Source organism: Pseudochaenichthys georgianus, chromosome 3 (genome assembly GCF_902827115.2).
Source record: "Pseudochaenichthys georgianus chromosome 3, fPseGeo1.2, whole genome shotgun sequence".
NCBI classification, from domain to species: Eukaryota; Metazoa; Chordata; class Actinopteri; order Perciformes; family Channichthyidae; genus Pseudochaenichthys; species Pseudochaenichthys georgianus.
This window is the reverse complement of record NC_047505.1, coordinates 52,232,129-52,252,435: the sequence shown is the minus strand read 5'-3', so window position 1 is coordinate 52,252,435 and position 20,307 is coordinate 52,232,129. Positions and strand designations below refer to the sequence as shown.

Sequence of the window (20,307 nt, the reverse complement as noted above, 5' to 3'; positions counted from 1 at the left end):
TAGGAAAGAAGCCATATATCCCACTATGGATCTAGAATTAAGTTGATTAGACAACTGTATTCTTAACCAACTACAGTTTAAATCAAGAGTTGAAGTTTTTCTCTCTGTTTCTACTAAAGCAGTTGCCCTCCCAACACCCCACAGTGACTGTATCTGCCCCAGGGAGCAATACAAATGATATAAAGCATGTAGCCCTCACTGACAAAGGTTATAATATCCAGCACATCCTTTTTTACCTGAGTGATCTTGATAGGTACGTATTTATCTAAAATAACTTTGCTTGTTACCTTATGTAACCCTGATTAATTGTGTCTACTGCCTTAAATGATTGTTCATCTCAGATACTCACGACAGATATTTGGGGTTCTCCATGGTATACAGATTCCAGCTTGATTACAGGATTCAGCATAAGCAGCGACAGCAGTGCAAAAACACTCACAGTCTCCACCCGTGTCACAAGCACAGGAGTCAAACACACATGCATCATAGTATGGAGTTGGATCCACCTACAAAAAATATATATTATTACACAATAATGGAAGAAAAACGCTATTATTTTCCTTTTCTTTTCCAAGTATATTTCTGCACTCCTTTTTTTAAATGGGATTTCTACAGTGTGGCACTTTAACATGAGTAAAGGATCTGGATACATCTTCCACCAGTCAGTCATTGTCCATGTTTGAAGACACTTTATATAGCATAATCAGTAGGTTAAGTGCTGTCTTCCCAACGGGGACAACCTTCGGGCCAGCAGGCTGAAAAAGAAAGCTCATGAATAGTCGAACATGGTCTCATCAACAACCTACAGTGGAGTGACAGGCGGAGAAGATGTCACTCTGTATACGGCTGCACTGTTTCTGCGACCAGGCCTGTCGGTATGGGTTGGTTGTGCAGGGGCTGCTCATGCTCTGAGCGTCGGGGCAACTGGGTAAATCCTTCCAGCTGTTTCCAAACACCAGTGGTTTGACCACCACAGCATTGCCCCTTGTTTTGAAGTCGTTATTTGCATTGCCGTCATAATTGCCACACAGGCCACACACGCGACCCTGAAAAGGTAGAGGTCCGTATGTCATGGCTGTCGGCTTGAATGTCCAAATTCATCAATTTTTGTGACAATAAAACCAAAATAATGTATCCGGCGGTACCTTATATTTTGGGCTTAGCTGGATGAACAAGCTGGTCTTTCTGTCCCACATGAGAATGAGTCCATTGTTGGCTTCAACTACCAGGTAGATGCCCATAGTGCTGTAACGGAACGGAACCGAATGTTCATCTCCACTTGAAAGCAGCTGGTAGCGTCCCTCTGTTAGAATCACTTCTGCATTCTATAGAAAAGGACATATGTGTATTGTTGATATCGATACATTACAGAGAGACAGACACGCAGGTGGATGGACATTTGACTGTTTACCCCCAGGAAGATCCTGATTGTCTTGGAGCAGGTGGTTCCCGTGGTTCCACAAGGAAGATTCTCAGAGATAACTCGAAAGGTTCCATTGCTCTGTGCACTGCCACAGTAGTCCTGAGGAAGGCACACGCAGAAAAAATACATCAATATTAGTGGCCCTGCTCGACTCCCGTTCTCTGCTTTGTCAGGGATATGTTGTTTGAACGAACTGACAGGGACAGTGAAGGAAGCAGGGAGGTCCCAGTGGTTTGAAATAACTCTCCAAGCCAAAGGACTAGAGCAGGGGTGTCAAACTCAATTTCTTCGAGGGCCACATCAGCATTATGGTTGCACTCAAAGGGCCGATTGTAACTTTAAGACTATATATCAAAATATATATATAAATATTTAATATATATAAAATAATGTATTATATTACATCATTGCCTCTGTATTGGATTATTATCTGATAGGGTAATAACTTCATAATTAACTACGTCTGAAAGCAGAAGTCTAGGGCAAATCATTGCAAGTCTCTTCACTGAGAATGTCACAAAATGATTTAAAAAAATCTAATTATGAGAAAAAGGCAAATTCTAAGAAAAAATTAATATTTTGAAGAAAATAAGTCAAATTCTGAGAAAAAAACTTGTTCTGAGAAAAAAAGTGATTTGATGTCAAATTTGAGATGCATTGTGGGATATGTAGTTTATGGGCAACGTGCTTCTGTAAATCGGCATGTAACCGTATAATATTCTTTGCAATCTTTTGAGGGGCCGCATGAAATGAAGTCGCGGGCCGGATTTGGCCCCCGGGCCTTGAGTTTGACACCCCTGGACTAGAGCAACATGTTCAAAGAATGGTGGTTCCTCAAAAAGCACTCCTGATTCAGATCACTGGCCCATCCTAATAATAATTTAATGTGAATGTAAGATGTTGGAATGTTTATCTGTTGGTCTTGTCTCGTGCAATGAAGCAAGCCCATTCAATAGTAAGGCATATCTCTTTGGTTTTCTGCAGATTACCAAAACCTTTTGAGGGATAGGGTTAGTTATAACATATGTACCACAATCATCTGTCCTGTCTCTCTGTTTGTGAGTGAATGTATACCTGAGTGAGAATGTATTCACAGCTGCCATCAAAGGTGAAGCGTTTCTGATCAAAGGTCATGTAGTGTCCTGCTCCGTAGACAGAGCAGGTCCCATCACACGCCTCTGTAGTGCACTGCCACTTCCTGTCTTTACAAGTGCTGCAAACAGAGAGATTGGACGTCTCATTGTACGTGTCACTCAAAGATGGAGGTGTAACCAAAACACTGAAGTAAAGGCCTTTCCCTCCACTTGGGATTCACCTACCAGGTGTTGCAGTCCACCTTGGTGCTCTCTCCAGGCTGGTAGGAGATGCCGTTGTGAACACAGGCGCAGGCGTCTGGCTTGATGCAGCCTCCTTTAGCATCAGACACCATCCCAGACGGACACATACACCCGGACACGCACCCAGTGGACACCTGCAGAAGTTATCAAACATACAGTTGTATTTGATTATCCAAATATTTGATCCATATGAACTAGTAATGTATTTGCAGATACATGTTCCTCTATGTTGGGAAAAAGGTGACTCACACAGGCCATGTCTAACGTGTTGCAGCTCTTCTCACACTCAGTTCCTTTAGCAGCTGGACCGTGGGTAGAGCAGTTGAACAACTCCATAGGAAGAGCACAGGCTGCTAAGAAAAGACATGTCTGCAATTACTACACTTCATTCTAAAATGAATCTTGGTTTCTTTCTGTATGTTCCTACTGTTGCCCTGATTTTATGCAACATCAAAAATAAACTTGTTTTTCTGACAACAAAGATGGTGCCTTGCTGATGGAGTATTTTTGATATAATATAACATGTTTTTGTTATATGTAAACAAGCCCCATCACTCTAACACACAGCCAGAGTATTGCATGTCCCTTTAGGGTAGGGGTGTCAAACTCAAGGCCCGGGGGCCAAATCCGGCCCGCGACTTCATTTCATGTGGCCCGCAAGAGCTCTGAGAGAATGTAATATGTTTATTATACGGTTACAGGCCGATTTACAGATGCACGATGTCCATAAACTACATGTCCCACAATGCATCTCACATTAGATTTTTTTTTTTTAACTGTAACTTTTTTTCAGAATTTGGCTTTTCTTTTAAAATAATTGTGTGACATTCTCACTGAAGAGACTTGCACTTATTTGCCCTAGACTTCTTCTTTCAGACGTAGTTATCTATGAAGCTTTTACCCTATCTGATAATAATCCAATGCAGAGACAATAAAGTACTATAATACATTATTTTAAATATATAAAATATTTATATATGTATTTTTATATAGTCTTAAAGTTACAACCGGATCTATGTTGGCAGACAGCAACTTTCCAAGGATCTAAATCTGAAAGGGATATACGATATTTGAAACCTGTCACAGCTGGATGAAGTCCTATTCTCTCTGAGAGGCTAAACAACAACTGCACTGCCATTTCACTTTGAAAGCTACCATGAGGAAGTAGGGCAACACTCCCTTTCCGGTGTTTCTATTGTGTTACTTACATGGCTGTACCATCAACTCCCCAATGCAGCCCAGTTTACCGTCCTTACAGGAGCTAGAGGAGGAATATAAAAACTCATGAATATACATACAGGTATATAACACAGCAGCGCACACTTTAAACATTTGTGAAATTCTCACTTTTTACAAATATGTCAGAGATACACATTAAGTTGTTCCTCTCAAGCCCGAAAGAAAGGAGGGCAGATCGAAAGCTGGCACAAAGGAACTACAGCCATAATGTTTAGGATCAACAGGCATACAATGACTGTTCCCGCAGAATTATTTTAAGTCCACACATATACGTCAGTTTGTTTGCAGATGCATTAAGGCAGGGGTGTCAAACTCAAGGCCCGGGGGCCAAATCCGGCCCGCGACTTCCTTTCATGCGGCCCCTCAAGAGATTGCAAAGAATATAATGTTTATTATACGGTTACATGCCGATTTACAGAAGCACGTTGCCTATAAACTACATATCCCACAATGCATCTGAAAGTTGACTTTTTTCTCCGAATTTGACTTTTTTTTCTCAGAACAAGTTTTTTTGCTCAGAATTTGACTTATTTTCTTCCAAATATTAATTTTTTCTTAGAATTTGTCTTTTTCTCAGAATTAGATTTTTTTTTTTAAATCATTTTGTGACATTCTCACTGAAGAGACTTGTAATTATTTGCCCTAGACTTCTGCTTTCAGACGTAGTTAATTATGAAGTTATTACCCTATCCGATAATAGTCCAATGCAGAGGCAATAATGTAATATAATACATTATTTTATATATATTAAATATTTATATATGTATTTTGATATATAGTCTTAAAGTTACAACCGGCCCTTTGAGTGCAACCATAATGCTGATGTGGCCCGCAAAGAAATTGAGTTTGACACCCCTGATGATTCCCCATATTATCCCTTAATGATTAAGGGATAATATGGGGAATCATTTCATCCGACCAAATCCCATACACATGCCTGGAATAAAAATATCCAAAAAAAGCTTTACGTACCACATGAGCCCTTGCTTGTTAACGACCTGTCCAGGAGACACCTCTGAGCCTTCGTCATAACAGGGACAAGCCGTAGATGGAACACACTTCCCGGTGTCATCCAGGTAGGTTCCCGGTGCACAGACACAGCCGTCAATGGTGGGGAAGGAAGCGTGGCAGCTGAGGTCCGTGGAGCCGAGGCAGCGGCAGGTGTGGCTGCTGGTCGTGATGCTGTCCGAGTACACCATGCTGCTGGGGCACGAGCTGGCATACTTCCCTGAGGAGGACACAGCAGAGTCAGTGCCGGCCACATGAAGGCCAGTGTTCTTTAGCCCGTTGTGCTGCAATGTCACAGCAAGATCTCTTTGCAGATTTGCTGCAGGGCTTTCGGTTGTTGGATGTGTTTTCCTGCTAATGCTTTTGGTTAAGGGTCCAAGCAACAACAGAGTTACAACCCCCTTGTTCTGGTTATTAGTGGATTATTAACATTACTATTAGTATTATTTAAAAAAAAAAACTAATGGCCAAAAACAAAGTGCTGTGTCCCATTATCATTCTGCTGAAGCTGTCCTCACACCATCAGCAGTACACGGTTCTGCCGCTGTGCTCCTCTGGAAGGAGGCTTGCTTTCGGTAAGACACCATAGTCCATTCTACTGTGCAGCAATGACTGGAACAGCGTCTACTGCGACGCTACCTACATGATGGCAGAACTGAAAGAGGTTTTTATGGAGATTTCTCGGGAACTGTTCACATTTTATTTCCCAGTGACCAGTCTTTAAACACTGATAGAGTCCATTCTGTGTTCCTGTCTTGTTCTTCTGCTGGTTTCTCTCTCGTCCAGCACTATGTTTTTCAACGCCATACCTTCAAGTTTCTTGTTCTCCACAAATATATAAAATATTACTCTGTTTTCTGATGGAGAAAAACTAATGTTTTTATTGGCCACAGCTGAGGTTAAATTGACCAGACTTTTTTCTGCTGATTAATATAAATGCAAATGTCCTCTTGATCAAAGCATCCCTCGCAATAATCTGTTATCAAACAAGAGCTCTACAATACAATATGAAAAGCAGTAAGATCACTTGTATTGTCATCATGCCGTCAGATGCAATGCTTCCATACTGATGCAACATGTTGGGTTTGACTCCACAGTTACTCAGTGCTCACCGCAGATGGTGTTCCTCCAGCCGCTGAGGTGGATCCCTGCGGCTGCACAGGCATGGACATAGGCGGAGACGGCAGCACACATGCAGTCCTCACTGTTCTCCGAGTTACAGCTGTCATACATGCAGTTCTGGGAGGAGACGGAACGGAAAAGGAAGCGCAGTGTGAGGTCATGTGACAGGCCTGGACACTGGTCTGGGAACAGTCCACAGGAAACAGTGAGACTCACCTCTTTGTAAGAGTCAGGGCTGATCTCTGAGTGGCAGGGGGCAAACACTCCCTCGGGCGCACTCAGCATTGAGCACCAGTGCTGGGCGTATCTCTCTGTCGGAGACAAAACAGGACCAACATCAGACATTCTGAAGAACCCACAGTGTCAGCAAAGAGTGGAAAGAGTCAGACGAACCATTCTCCAGACTGAGACTGCAAGGGTTCTCAAAGCTGCTCTTAACGTCGCGGCAACCAGCATGTGTCTTCCAACTGTTGACGAAACCAGCTGCTGTGGCATCTGGAACCCCACTGAGCTTCAGGAAGTCATCCGCCTGGTTGCTGTTGAAGTTGCCACACAGACCTGCAGGCAGGAACATCATGATCAGGACCCCCACAGGGCACTTTACTCTGTCTCTCCAGACTGATGCGTGAGACATACAAATGCCATGTCCCACACTAGCCTTAAAGGACATACACACTTTGACGACCTCTAACGTTTTTAAGGTTGAACACCTTTTTAGTTATTATTTTACTCAGCCCCAAACAACTCCAAAACAAATGACCTAAAGACAGACAGGACTCACTCGGGATGGCCTCCAACAAAACCTTAAGGAATCTCAGCATTATATTTGATCAGGATTTGTTCTTTAACGCCCACATGAAATACATCTCAAGGATGGCCTTCTTCCATCTGGGTACCCTTGCTAAAATCATCCTGTCTCAAAACAATGCAGAACAATGATACAGATGACTTCAGGACACATACCACAGGTGCTGGCCTGGTACTCGCTGGTCACTGTGAGGTGGAGCTGCATCACCGGGTGGAGCTGCACCTCCAGCAGCACCCCCACGGACGTCTGCACCAGCAGATAGAAGGAGGACGCTCTGAAGGCCGAGATCCCAGCTGCAGGGGGGACGAGAGTTTGTTAAAAAAGTCATCACTGTCTGCAAGCTGTCATCCGATCCAGCTCAGAGGCAAGTGGAATGGCTCTGGATCTGCAGTACAGACGGTCATGTTGTTTGGTTATACGTATACTGTATATCAGTGGCGAACCGTCTGGGCATTCAAGGTATTCAGGGAATACCCTGAGACACTCAGATAAAACAATTTAATTCTATAAAAAAAATGAGTAACACTTTATATTAAGGTACACAAATTAACCATCCACTAGTTGTTAATTAACATGCATATTAGCAGTTTATTGGCTCTTTATTAGTCATTATGAAACACTTATTAATCCCTTATTCTACATGACGATATTCTACAAGTAATAGGCCATTAGTTGAGAGTTTTTCCTCAATGACCCTCTAATTAGTGCTGATTTATTGCAAGTAAGGAAGTTGTTCATCCCCACACTGGACGCCTTCAAAGGGACCTCAAGTCCCATCTGTTTATCAAGGCTTTCGGCCCTTAAATCGATCTGTTGTTTTGTCTGTCTGACCTTTGTTTCATTTTGTTTGTGCTTGCCCTATTCCTGTAAAGCGACCTTGGGTCCCTTGAAAGGCGCTATAGAAATATCAGTTATTATTATTATTATTATTATGGGTTTTGGTCTTACTATGCGCTGCTCAATATGGGCCTAAGAAGGCAGCAGTACCACAAGAATAGTAATTTTCACATAATAACACTTAACAAATATTATGGTCTATTCTTATGTAACAAGACATGAAACTATAAGTGTTAATTGTGTCTAAATAACTCAAAATTATGTTTCTTGATCAGCATGACGGTGTTCTTTTCCCCACAATGACCAAGTCGCTGCACATTATCCCGCTTATCACACGGGCACATTCTCAGCAAAGTGACGATATGACTCCCAATATTAATTTAAATGCTTTTATAGATGTAGAAAATGTTTTTATTGATTTAAAAAATAGTAGGCTATCATTTATTTAAAATGTCATGCATCCGCTAAGAAAAATAGTCCGTTGTTACCGTTTGAACTACGTAGCAACGGCAGGAACTGCTTCGATAGCGTTTTCGAGGAGCTTTTTGATTACAGATTTGAAAACATCGCCGCTTGCTTTAAAAGTAGCACAATTCATTAAGTCAAACTTTGGAAGGTATCTAGATATCCTGCCCTAATGCCAAAGGAACTGCACACTGAATATGTTTTGTTGTGTCTCGTCAAATGTGTTAGTTATGTTTATGTATTTTGTCCGTCATTTCCTGTTATATGTTGTACTTACCTCTTGTCTTTGATTTCAGGCCCTGTTTTCTTCCTCTCCCTGTGTGTTTTCCCGCCATCATCAGCGTCTACCCCGCCCCTGATTGTCTCCACCTGTCCCCACTCACCTCATGTTTAAACAGTCCTGTCTCTCCCCTGTCCTGTGTCAGTTCGTCTTGTGTGTTTCCCCGAATGGTCGTGCCAAGCCTCGGCTCTGAAAGGATCGCTTTCTCTCATGTCAGGTTTTGGTATTTTGTTTATTTTTTGTTGGCTTAAGTTTTTATTAAGTCCTCTTTTTGTTATGCTAGTTTGTTCCTCCTTGTGAGCGCCTTTTGGTATTTCCAGCACCTTCTCTGTTAAGAGGGATTACCTGCTCTGTGAAAATAAATATACCTTTTTTTACATTCAAGACTTTGTCTCTGGGTCGTGCGTTTGGGTTCATCGGTTTGTGTCGAGGTCCTGACATGCTTTGCCGTCTGATGCCTATGTCTGGACCGTTGCGTAAAAAGGAGGGTTTCTGCCCCGTTACTTCTCCGCTGTTTGTCCCTCTTGTCTTGTCGGTTTCAGCCAAACTGTATACAGTTAAATCGACCAAACTTCTTTGTGCAGATGTGAGCGTCCTTAACAACGGTCAATAAATCCTTGACAGCGGTCTGTCTGTTCTGGATTAACAACGTGTCACGTGTTCTGAATTGACCAATCAGAATCGAGTATTCAACTAAGCCAGGGTTGTCAAACTCAATTTCTTTGCGGGCCACATCAGCATTATGGTTGCACTCAAAGGGCCGGTTGTAACTTTAAGACTATATATCAAAATACATATATAAATATTTAATATATATAAAATAATGTATTATATTACATGATTGCCTCTGCATTGGACTATTATCGGATAGGGTAATAACTTCATAATTAACTACGTCTGAAAGCAGAAGTCTAGGGCAAATCATTGCAAGTCTCTTCACTGAGAATGTCACAAAATGATTTAAAAAAAATCTAATTCTGAGAAAAAGACAAATTCTAAGAAAAAATTCACATTTTGAAGAAAATAAGTCAAATTCTAAGCAAAAAAACTTGTTCTGAGAAAAAAAAGTCAAATTCTGAGAAAAAAGTCAACTTTCAGATGCATTGTGGGATATGTAGTTTATAGGCAACGTGCTTCTGTAAATCGGCATGTAACCGTATAATAAACATTATATTCTTTGCAATCTCTTGAGGGGCCGCATGAAATGAAGTCGCGGGCCGGATTTGGCCCCCGGGCCTTGAGTTTGACACCCCTGAACTAAGCCATGTAATACATATATATATATATTAGGACTGGGCAAGTTAATGCATTATTATAGCGTTAACACGTTAATGAATTAACGCCAACAATTATTGTATCGCGCATTAACCGCTTTTCTTATTAATTTGAAAGCCACAGCTTTACTGTCAGTGCGGTCGGGAAGGTTCCTAACATCCTAACAGATGAAATGTCCAAGAAGTGCTAACTTCCTGCCATAAGAGGAGCTATTTGAATTCTTTAATGTTAAGGAAAGAAGATTCTGTGCTTCCTTTGTTATCTCCTTTAGCTTAGGATTCACCGGTCCACCGTTTAAGGAGATGACGCTGTCCTTGCAGTCTCTCCATTCAGACGTTCAGGAAAAACAACTGATCGTGACTGACAAACGCAGATCATGTAAGTTACGGTGCTACTGTGGAAGAAACGTAAGGATAGGATTAGATATGGAAAGTGTCTCACCAGCAGAGAAGGGTAGCTGAGCGTAGATGCCATTCACAAACACCTTGCCACTGGGATGGATGGTGATCACCTTCATATGAAAAGAGACCTGCTGTTATCATCTCTGTGGCGTGTGGTCATGATAAAAGCAATACATCTTGTGTGTACTCCCTTACCTTGCAACAATACTTTCATATTATTGTAATTTTATACTCAAATACATATAGGAAGCAACGGGAGGCTGGTGATAAACGATTAGGTTTTCGAAAATGGTGACAAATTGTGTGTGTGTGTGTGTGTGTGTGTGTGTGTGTGTGTGTGTGTGTGTGTGTGTGTGTGTGTGTGTGTGTGTTTAGTAGACTCACGTTAGCCCCTCCAGACAAACCCAAGGTCACAGACTTAAGGCAGGTTTCACTCTCGGTCACTCCACACTGCAGCAGCTGCGCCTGCACCACGAACTGGGCTCCACTGCAGTCCTAAACACAGACAGACCACACTCTCACACATCTCTCACATGGCTGCAGTGAAACAACATGGCTGCACCGAGCAGTGTGTAGAACCCCAGCAGAAGAGCAACACTAATCAGAACCTTAATAGTACCGTCAGTTGCTTCAGGCTTGGGTAGCGCTGCTGTGCAAGTGTTACCATGGCATGGGTGTGTGTTTGGTATAACAGCACGGAAGGGGATGTGTGTGTGTGTGTGTACTACCTTAGCCAGGACGTAGGAACAGTCCCCATGAAAGGTGTAGGCTTTGCCATCAAAGGTGTTGATGTGAGCCCCCCCCTCCAGAGAGCAGGTTCCTGGGCAGTTCTCCTCTGTACAACTCCACTGTCCACTCTCACACACACTGTCAGCACACACACACACACACACACACACACACACACACACACACACACACACACACACACACACACACACACACACACACACACACACACACACACACACACACACACACACACACACACACACACACACACACACACACATATATAGCTTTTATTTTGTCATTACTTTTGTTATGAAAGCAGTTGTAAAATAGCCCTTGTGTGTGTTCTTGTTTATTTGTTGTCGTAGTTTGATTGAGTATCAATATTTGTATTTATTTATTATATATTGATGTATTTTTGTTGAAATGTTTTCCTTGAAAATAAGTTGCTTCATCTCAATAATAAACATAGCACATTTTCGCTCACAACACATGTTCCATGTGTGTGTCGTGTTCCTTTAACAACACTGAAATACTGGATGCCATACCATTTTTTGCAGTTGCTGGAGTAGGACTCCCCAGATCTGTACGTCTGGCTGTTGTAGCTGCATGAGCACTCCTTCAGCGGGACACAGCCGCGTCTATTCAGATCATCCAGCACCGTGCCTGCAGGACCGGAGAACCACTGCATTAACCCTCCTGTGGCTTTCGGGTTACATCTGACCAATTCACTACTTTCACGAATCATAAATATTGTGTTTTACAATTTCTTCAAGGACTGATGATATCCTCCACAGTCTGAACACATAACATTGCTGATCACCACTTTCATTGAATTTTGATTGGTTTATTCAACCGGTGAAATATGAACGCCATAGGAATTGAAAGGGTATCCCTAGATTATATTTATGCATCAGATTGTACTCATCCAAAAATCTTCAACCAAGTTGGTTTTGGAATCAGTGCAGTAGCGCACCTATGACTCGCACATGCATGCACGCGCACGGTTGTGGCACGACCACCAAAACAGAAACATATGGACAGGGGTTACTATATCAAAAGTGTGCAAATGTATTTAGAACGCTATCCATGTGACCCTTTTTTAGTGGGTGGTGGACCTAACATCCTCTAGGGAGGTCCGGGGGCATGTTCCCCCGGGAAGATTATTTTTAATGTTGAAGTTAATGCATCAACTCTTGCACTTTGAGAGAAAGATTAGGGACTAAATCTATGGATACATCTCTCAATAACACCTATGTAAAACAGTACTGTACAGAAGTACTTTTCTTTATGCATATCTTACTAATCACTCCACTTTTAAACTGTATTTTTGTTTTACTGTCCTATAGTATGAGTTGGAATGATTTCATACCTGTTTTTCATTTATTCTCTTATTTTTTATAATTATAATGATCATATAAAAAGGTGTGCCTTGGAAACACTTGTTTACATCATAAATGGTGACCAAACCGTTTGAGACCCACTGAGAGACTAAAGTGAACTATCTAAACCCTCAGAGAGTGCTTTACCTCACTGAGCTGTAGGTATGAGATCCTCTCAGTCTGACAGGAGAGGACTCTCGTCCACCTTGTTGTAGAAACAACTCCTTACGTACGTTAGCATAGCTAGCTAACCAGATGCTAACAACAATCCCCGGCACCTGTGTGCTCTCTCTCTCTCGCTCGCTCACACAAAATGCGCTTGTGCCACACACACACACACACACACACAGCTGAGCTTGAATGACACACAGAGACCCAGAAGTAATTTGAATACTGTATCCTATTCTTTTAGATGGCTTTATTGAATGATTAGTATGACAGATGAACAGATGCCACTGGGCTTTCAACTCAAAACACAGCCACGCAACAAACGGTGGCATGTGTACGGCTCCTTATGGGTAGGCTACTGCAATATTTGAAGTGCCGGAGCGGCTTTCCGGTGCGAATACAAATGTGAAATGTGTGAACTGTACCTGCAGGGCAGAAGCATCCATCGAGACAGTGGTTGTCGCAGGTGTGGCTGGCCTCCGGGTTGGAGCAGGTATCAGCACAGGGACTACCACACTCCTTGTACTCCATTTTGTCCGGACATGACTTCCCTGTAAAATACATTTTATTTTTTACTAACATTCACTTTTCATAACTTCACTTCTGTAGCCTGGATCCAGACCCTCAATCGCACGCCAACATGTGTCCTCTTTCAGCTTTGATAAGGGGTGGGGTTGAATGAATGGCATCAGGTTCTAGGAACCAGCTTCTGCTATCTAACCTGAATATATGGTGAATGATTGCTTAGGGACTTGCCTTTGTACCTGAACATGAAATCAAAGTCAATAAATACTGTGTTTTGAGTCTGACAGCTTCAATTAACGCCCATCATTTTAGTCCTGACATATTCACAGGCCCGGCAGATGGAGACCTTTTCTTGCTTGATTTTGGTTAGAGAAACAGTAGAGTCATCAGTGCTGTAGTTGAAGGGTCTAAAGCAGGGGTGGGGAACCTCTGGCCTCCGGACTGTATACGGGCCACAGACCATTTGATCTGGCCCTCGAGGTAATTCATAAACACACGCAAAAAATACAAAATAAACTCGACATTTAGATTTTTGAAATCTAAACAGCAATAAAACACACCGGGCAACAAACAGTTTTACCTGGCCACTGTCAGAGTCCTTGAAACCAACACGAGAGGAACGTGTCATCAAGTGATCAAGTCATTTAAAAAGACTTCAAAAAAACAAGACCGTCCGTAGGTCCATCTAATTTCTCTTAATTTGATTCCATGTTTCCCTCACTTGCGTCTTTACTTCGCAAAACCACGTGAAGAGAGAGGAAGCAAGGGAGCTTTCTGATCGCTGCTGGGCCGGCTGCCAGTCGCTGCAGAGAGTTATGATGGAGTTTGGGTTTGCAGACATGTTCGCTGATCTGCTACTAATAAAAGGCCAACAGTTATCTCAGCAGCAGCAGTGTGTTCCTGTTCCACACACACCTGCACATGAATAACCCCTGCTCTCTGTAGTTATTCTGTGTGCTGCTGAGCTGACCTGTTCTACCCGCAGAATGCCTTTTAATTATTCATTTAGTTATAAACGTCTACATTTATTTCTTTTTTGAACACTGACAATGCTTCATTTTTTCAGGAAGAATTACAATAACTTGTTACAGTAGCCTGTCAAATCCAACGCGTCAAAATTGTCAGCCTGAATGAAAATGAACATAAATAAGAATAAAATAATTATATAAAAGGAAGAAAGTTGTATGTGGTCGGTTTTGTTGTTCAGACGTATTTTCACTTATTTTTTAATTAATGATAAATCCTTTTTCTAACTATTGCTCGGCTGGCCACAATTTTCACTCTTCATACATCATTTGGTGATCATAATGTAGGGACATTTGTCACGGCTGCACCGATCCTCATTTAATCAAACAGACACATATATATCACATAGCAAACACGAGAGCCATCAGGTGTTCATCTGGGTAGGATAGTTAGCTGATTGGAGTTACAGTTTTTTACTTAGAAGCAATAATGCAGCACAATATTGTCAATACATTGTCTGACAGGCTGTCTCTCGTTCACTGGCAGGGCATTGCCGTGGAAACGCTTTGTTCTTTGAACACACCTGTCGGTCGTTAACTAAATCCAGTGGTAATCTATGTTCAGAAACGATGCAGGAATGTGGTAGGCCTACAATAATCAAGAAATGTAATAGATAAACAGTTAAAGTAGTCGTTAAAGTATTTTTAAATTTAGTTTTAGTCTTAGTCCTGTGTTAAATTTTCTTTTTAGTTTTAGTCATATTTAGTCACCTTCATCCTGTTTTTATTTAGTCAAGTTTTAGTCGACTAAAGGCTGAGCATTTTAGTCTTATTTTAGTCAAAGAAAACTAATTATTTTTGTCTACTTTTTGTCAATGAAAACTGTTTTTAGTCATCAGATTATATAGAACATTTCAGTCAAACTAGTCTAGCCAAAACCAATAATTTGTCATTTTAGTCAAACGTATTTCACAATAAGATTATATCTTGTCCTTATTTGATGAAAAGTAGGTTGAATGATTAAGAAAGCAGCTTTGCATCTGGTTTGTGGTGGTTGTACCAGCTGTCTTTTGGCCACATTGCTTCCCTTCTGATGAAACAATGCATTCGCTTTTTTTCTCCGCCTCATTGTAACGAAAATGGGCCCAAATATCACATCGTTGCTTTCTCCCAAGCAGTGGTGGCTTTAGACTTTTTCGTTGTTTTTGACGGACAGGATCGTAACATTTTCGTCATAATCCATTATTACCCGTCGAGTGCACATTGTATCACTCACTCGCGCTGACGGGGGGGTATTCGGTTAACGCGAGTGCGACCACTGCTCCCAAGCCCTGTTGTTGCCATTTTATTTTCTGTTAAATAAGGTTAGTTAGACCACGAGTTAGACCATGAGTTAGACCACGAGTTAGACCATGAGGTAGACCCGAGTCTTCCTGACAGTTCATATTGTGCCGCTGCCCAGTGTAATTCAAATGTACCGCCGCGCGCAGCACAGACTCACAGCTGCTGCCCTGCCGCAGCACCGGAAATGGAACTGCTGGGAGAAAAACTGACTATCAGAGATGTAACGTTATCTTTGATAATATTTCGTCTCCTCATTTTTCGTCAACGAAAGTAAAGAGAGATTTTGTCATAGTTTTTATTTAGTAAACTACATTTTCGTCTCGTCACTTTTCGTCAACGATATTGCATGATGATTTCGTTACAGTTATTGTTTACTGCCGTAAACTCGTCATCGTCTCGTTTTCGTCATGGAAAAAAAGGTCTTTGACGAACATATTTCGTCATAGTTTTAGTCAACGAAATTAACACCAGCTAAAAGTGAGCTAAAATTAATGGGTAGCCTATTCTTTGTTGTACCTTAAAAATACAACTAATGCTATTAAGACTTACTCAGCGGGGGTAATGTTAGCATCGGGACGCGCATGCAGAGTTTCAGTCACACTGTCAAAATGTCTCTGGATTTTCTAGTTCTACATAAACATTGAATAAATGAAACAGTTGCATGATGCTGAACATATGCGCTGTAGTGTATCTGGTTTTTAAAACCCTTAATTGAAAACTGAAATAAACCTCCTTCACATGGAATTGTCCATTAGCAGTGTGTATTGAATGAACTCACAGCAGAGCTCTTTGGTTCTCCAGTTTCGGGGTTGTCCACCAGCATGGCTGCACTGCCTGGAGAACTCGGACACAGTGTTGCACAGACAGGCGGGGTCCAGCTGTTCACTGCCGCCAGCACCACAGTGGCAGAGGTCAGCTACACAGGCAGAGGTAAAGGAGGCCACATCCAGCCCACTGTGACAGCTGCTGAACGCCGGGCCAGTGAGGATCTGCTCACACAGAGGTCTCTGCAGACACACACACACACACACACACACACACACACACACACACACACACACACACACACACACACACACACACACACACACACACACACACACACACACACACACACACACACACACACACACACACACACACACACACACACACACACACACACACACACACACACCCACACACACAAACCCAGTACTTAGTTCCCGGTACTTAGTTCCCTGTACTTAGTTCCCCCAAACTTTTAGTCCCTGGAACTGTCCTAGTAGATCGCGTTCACACCAGAATAAGTCCCTGAGGGAGGATTACACAAATGATGCCACTGACGTCACTTCTTCTTTTTTTGCTTTGATACTTCACGGCGTATACTGCCACCCGAAGTCCCCCGGACTCCAGGACTTCGGGTGGCAGAAGCGCAGACATCTCCTCACCACTCCACCGCTCCCATGTTTTATTTTTTGTTGCCATAAATTAGTGCGCTGGGCTAATGCTAATGCTAATAATGCTAATGCTAATAATGCTAATAATGCTAATGCGAGCAAATAAAATGGCAGCTTCACAAAACTTTTAGGAATTTTACGGGGTGTGGTTTGCAATTCGCCCGGCCACTCAGAAATTGTTAGTGTGGCCGACACACCCACGAACCGTTTTCTCCCCAGGAAAGTCCCTGCTCTCTAGCAGGGACTTTCCTGGGGAGAAAAGGTTTGCTAGGTTCTAGTTCCAGATCTTTTTGGTGTGAAAGCAAAATCCCAAGAACTTTCAGAACTATTCCTGGGAAAAGTACTCCGGTGTTAAAGCGCCTAAGGTATTGTATTGTGAAGATTTGTTTAGGAAGTATACTTATTTGCTTTGGTGCAGAATTAACTTTGATACCAGATTTGTAGGGTAGATATAAGGCTGCAATAATAATAAGAAGAAGAATACAAAGAATAATAATAATAATAATAATAATAATAATAATAATAATAAGAAGAAGAAGAAGAAGAAGAAGAAGAAGAAGAAGAAGAAGAAGAAGAAGAAGAAGAAGAAGAATAATAATAAGTATTACAAAATAATAATAAAAATAGGTATTAGTCCTTTCATTCTCAAATTAACCAGTTTCCCAGTGCGTAAAACAATATGTGTTGGTTTCCATAGAGTGGGTGGAGCTCACCATGTTGTTGCAGCTTTGTGCTGATTCCAGTGTGTAGTCGGAGCAGCTTTCAGTTGGACCATTCATTTTCCAGAAGTTAGCAAAATCCACCGGGGATATTTTCACACCTGGGTTACATCAAAGAAACATCTTAGTTTTCTGGCCAAACCTACACTGATGGAGTTGTGTATGTGGCTTAAAGTGTACCATGGCTGAAGAACTCATTGTAGACTCCATTAAAGTCTCCACAAAGACCACACGTTTGGTTCTTGTACTTTGGGTCTATTTCCACCTGTGAGAACAAAACCATCGCATTAAGGGACAGCGGGAACCTGCAGATGATACAATGCTAATTCTGATAATCAACACGACTTTTAGAAATCAAAGTACTTATGCTTTAAATAATATTAATATGGCGGTTCTACTTGACAAATGGAAATGTTGCATTCCATTACAACTTATAAACATCATTTGTTTAGTGCGCAGTCTCATCGTGCCGCACTTTGATTAAAAGCTTTAAAAGTGATTAAACAATAATGGCGATAAAAGATGTTTCTCTGCCAACACAATCCTACCAGAAAAGAGTCTTCCTCATTCCAGATGGCAAATAATCCCAGTTTTGCTTTGATTTTGATGTAGGTGGGACTTCTCTCGACGAGTACACCTGCTTGACTATATGGTAAGATGACTCTGCAAAAAGAAAAGTCATAATGTCATGCTGGTTAGAGCCAAAGGGAGATTTCCAATCGTATCCAACAAAGGAAAATGGAAATAGAGGATTTTAATCATATTCTTATTTACTCGTCCTACATAAGTACACAACACCAGTCCTAGTCCTGGGAGCAGTGGGCAGCTACTATACAGGGAGCAGTGTGGGGTTCTGGTGCTTTGCTCAAGGGCACTTTGGCAGTCCCCTTACTCAGTCCATTTGGACTCTTGACCAGCGACCCTCTGGTAAGCAAGCCAAATCGATTCACAGTTGCCGACATTCTGTCAGGGATTTTTTGCAGATCAAAATCATAAAACATTGAACCACATTTTTCCCAACTCAATTCACCTCATTAACCACTTCATTCAACAGTTTTAATAGGAATACATTACATTACTTACATATTCAATACCGTGCCCAGCGACACAACGACATGCTGACTGCAGTGGGACTCGAACTTGCTATCCCCTGATTTGGTGTCCAGCACACTATCCACTGAGCCACAGCCTCCCCACTCATAGACTTAAATAGTAACATACTACATTTGCCATGGAAACCATGTTACTGTTTATGAAGTCACAACTACAGTCCAAGTGTATTTCTAATAAAGTTATGAGATTTCTATTTGAATGCACCATCGTGTCGGCAGCACTGTGTTCTGCAGGCAGAGCAGAAAGGTCTTTGAAGGTTAACTTACGATTCGCCATTGATGACCACTGAGCCCACGGAGAGCTCCACCACTGAGCCCTCCAGCTTCATGATGATGTGTTTGATGGTGTGGTGGTCGCCATCTTCCCCCCTTCTTATCTGGATGTTGAAGTCCTTGTAATAGCTGCTGCACGAAGAGGTCAGGACGTAGTTGCAGGTGGAGTGCAACTGGAACACATCTCCATCAAAGGTCTTGTAGTGGAATTTGCCCCACGTACTGCAAACATGGCCATTGTGGATGGGACTTACACCTTCAGAGAGATCAGGACATTAAGCCACACATGGCCGATGTGTAAACGTGTCATTAGGTCCATGCATGATTCTCACATGTTGCCTCCATAAGGAAGCTGTTTACAGTTACAACAACCAAAAAGCTCACCTGTTATTCTCTCAGGAATCTGGGACCTGGAGGAGAACGGGTCCACAGCAGACGTTGCATCTGTTGAAAGAAGTACGTTTTATTTTGTCAAGTAATCCATCACAAATCTCAATCTACATTTAAAACAAGATTGCATCCCACAGGTAAACATTTGAACTGTTAATAGTCCTTTGTTATATTGTCATGCTTCCTAATGGAATATAATATATTTACCGCTGTACCAGGCAGCTACAACCGACAGCCATAGCAGCCACTCTTTAGCCATAGCCATTTGCTTATTTGGGAACTCTGAGGAAGATGAGAGAGCGTTCCAGCGCTTTATAGCAGGGGGCAAGGTTTCACTGATGCAGGGGAGGGAGTGGCAATCCCATAGTTTGACATGGTGATTCATGATTGCTAATCTTACCTGTCCCATTGATTTCCATTGTCCCTGGTACACACCCTTTCAAACAACTAATATGAAGGGTGAGGTTACAGAGCATGCAAACAGCTATTCACCTCACAGCACCAATGTCCACAGCATGTTCTTATATGGAATAATGGCCACTCTGACGGCCGGACTCACATAGTGTGGGTGCTTTCGGTGCTTCTGATGGGATCTTGAACTGAATCCAGAGAAGTAAAAGTCACCCTCTCACACTTTTCACTTCACAACTTAATTAAAAAGGCTAATGATTGTGTGGGGGAAACTTCTGAAGAAATTGAGACTCAGGACTCGAAGAGACACAGTGGAGAGCTGGAGCTTTGATGGCGAACACTGATGGTTTATTTGGAGCTTCGGCCGGAGAATTCACAAGACATATCACGGGCCTCGAGTTGACCACACGGAAGAGATGCCAAATCAATTCTGAAGAACAGTTCTGCAGCTCCAGGTTTTAACTAGTTTGGAGTATAATAATCAAAATTCTTCATCAGCGAGACATTTCAGATTGAAACAGTCAATCACAACAATTATCTCTCTTTGTTTGGAGCATCTTTTATCAAAAGCATAATAATGAACATACATGAAAATCACAGATACATAATAACACAAATAATTGTATCCTAACAAACTTTATCACGTACAGTA

General features: G+C 41.9%; 1 protein-coding gene across 1 annotated transcript in view; it reads right to left on the bottom strand.

The window, feature by feature from the left end:
• LOC117442864 (mucin-2-like) overlaps nucleotides 1-19,629 on the bottom strand; it is a 41,784-nt gene extending 22,155 nt beyond the window's left edge. The window contains exons 1-25 of the mRNA XM_071202748.1: nucleotides 19,452-19,629; nucleotides 19,239-19,298; nucleotides 18,849-19,110; nucleotides 18,018-18,132; nucleotides 17,650-17,734; nucleotides 17,464-17,570; nucleotides 16,090-16,318; nucleotides 12,903-13,028; nucleotides 11,476-11,593; nucleotides 10,924-11,062; nucleotides 10,580-10,690; nucleotides 10,236-10,305; nucleotides 7,093-7,230; nucleotides 6,523-6,687; nucleotides 6,346-6,440; nucleotides 6,120-6,246; nucleotides 4,972-5,227; nucleotides 3,969-4,021; nucleotides 3,010-3,110; nucleotides 2,743-2,894; nucleotides 2,498-2,636; nucleotides 1,412-1,522; nucleotides 1,146-1,325; nucleotides 807-1,046; nucleotides 350-506 (exon numbers count right to left, since the gene is read on the bottom strand). Of these exons, the coding sequence (XP_071058849.1) occupies nucleotides 350-506; nucleotides 807-1,046; nucleotides 1,146-1,325; nucleotides 1,412-1,522; nucleotides 2,498-2,636; nucleotides 2,743-2,894; nucleotides 3,010-3,110; nucleotides 3,969-4,021; nucleotides 4,972-5,227; nucleotides 6,120-6,246; nucleotides 6,346-6,440; nucleotides 6,523-6,687; nucleotides 7,093-7,230; nucleotides 10,236-10,305; nucleotides 10,580-10,690; nucleotides 10,924-11,062; nucleotides 11,476-11,593; nucleotides 12,903-13,028; nucleotides 16,090-16,318; nucleotides 17,464-17,570; nucleotides 17,650-17,734; nucleotides 18,018-18,132; nucleotides 18,849-19,110; nucleotides 19,239-19,298; nucleotides 19,452-19,629 (3,514 nt within the window). The remainder of the gene's footprint in view (nucleotides 1-349; nucleotides 507-806; nucleotides 1,047-1,145; nucleotides 1,326-1,411; nucleotides 1,523-2,497; nucleotides 2,637-2,742; nucleotides 2,895-3,009; nucleotides 3,111-3,968; nucleotides 4,022-4,971; nucleotides 5,228-6,119; nucleotides 6,247-6,345; nucleotides 6,441-6,522; nucleotides 6,688-7,092; nucleotides 7,231-10,235; nucleotides 10,306-10,579; nucleotides 10,691-10,923; nucleotides 11,063-11,475; nucleotides 11,594-12,902; nucleotides 13,029-16,089; nucleotides 16,319-17,463; nucleotides 17,571-17,649; nucleotides 17,735-18,017; nucleotides 18,133-18,848; nucleotides 19,111-19,238; nucleotides 19,299-19,451) is intronic.
• Between the last annotated feature and the right edge of the window lie 678 nt (nucleotides 19,630-20,307).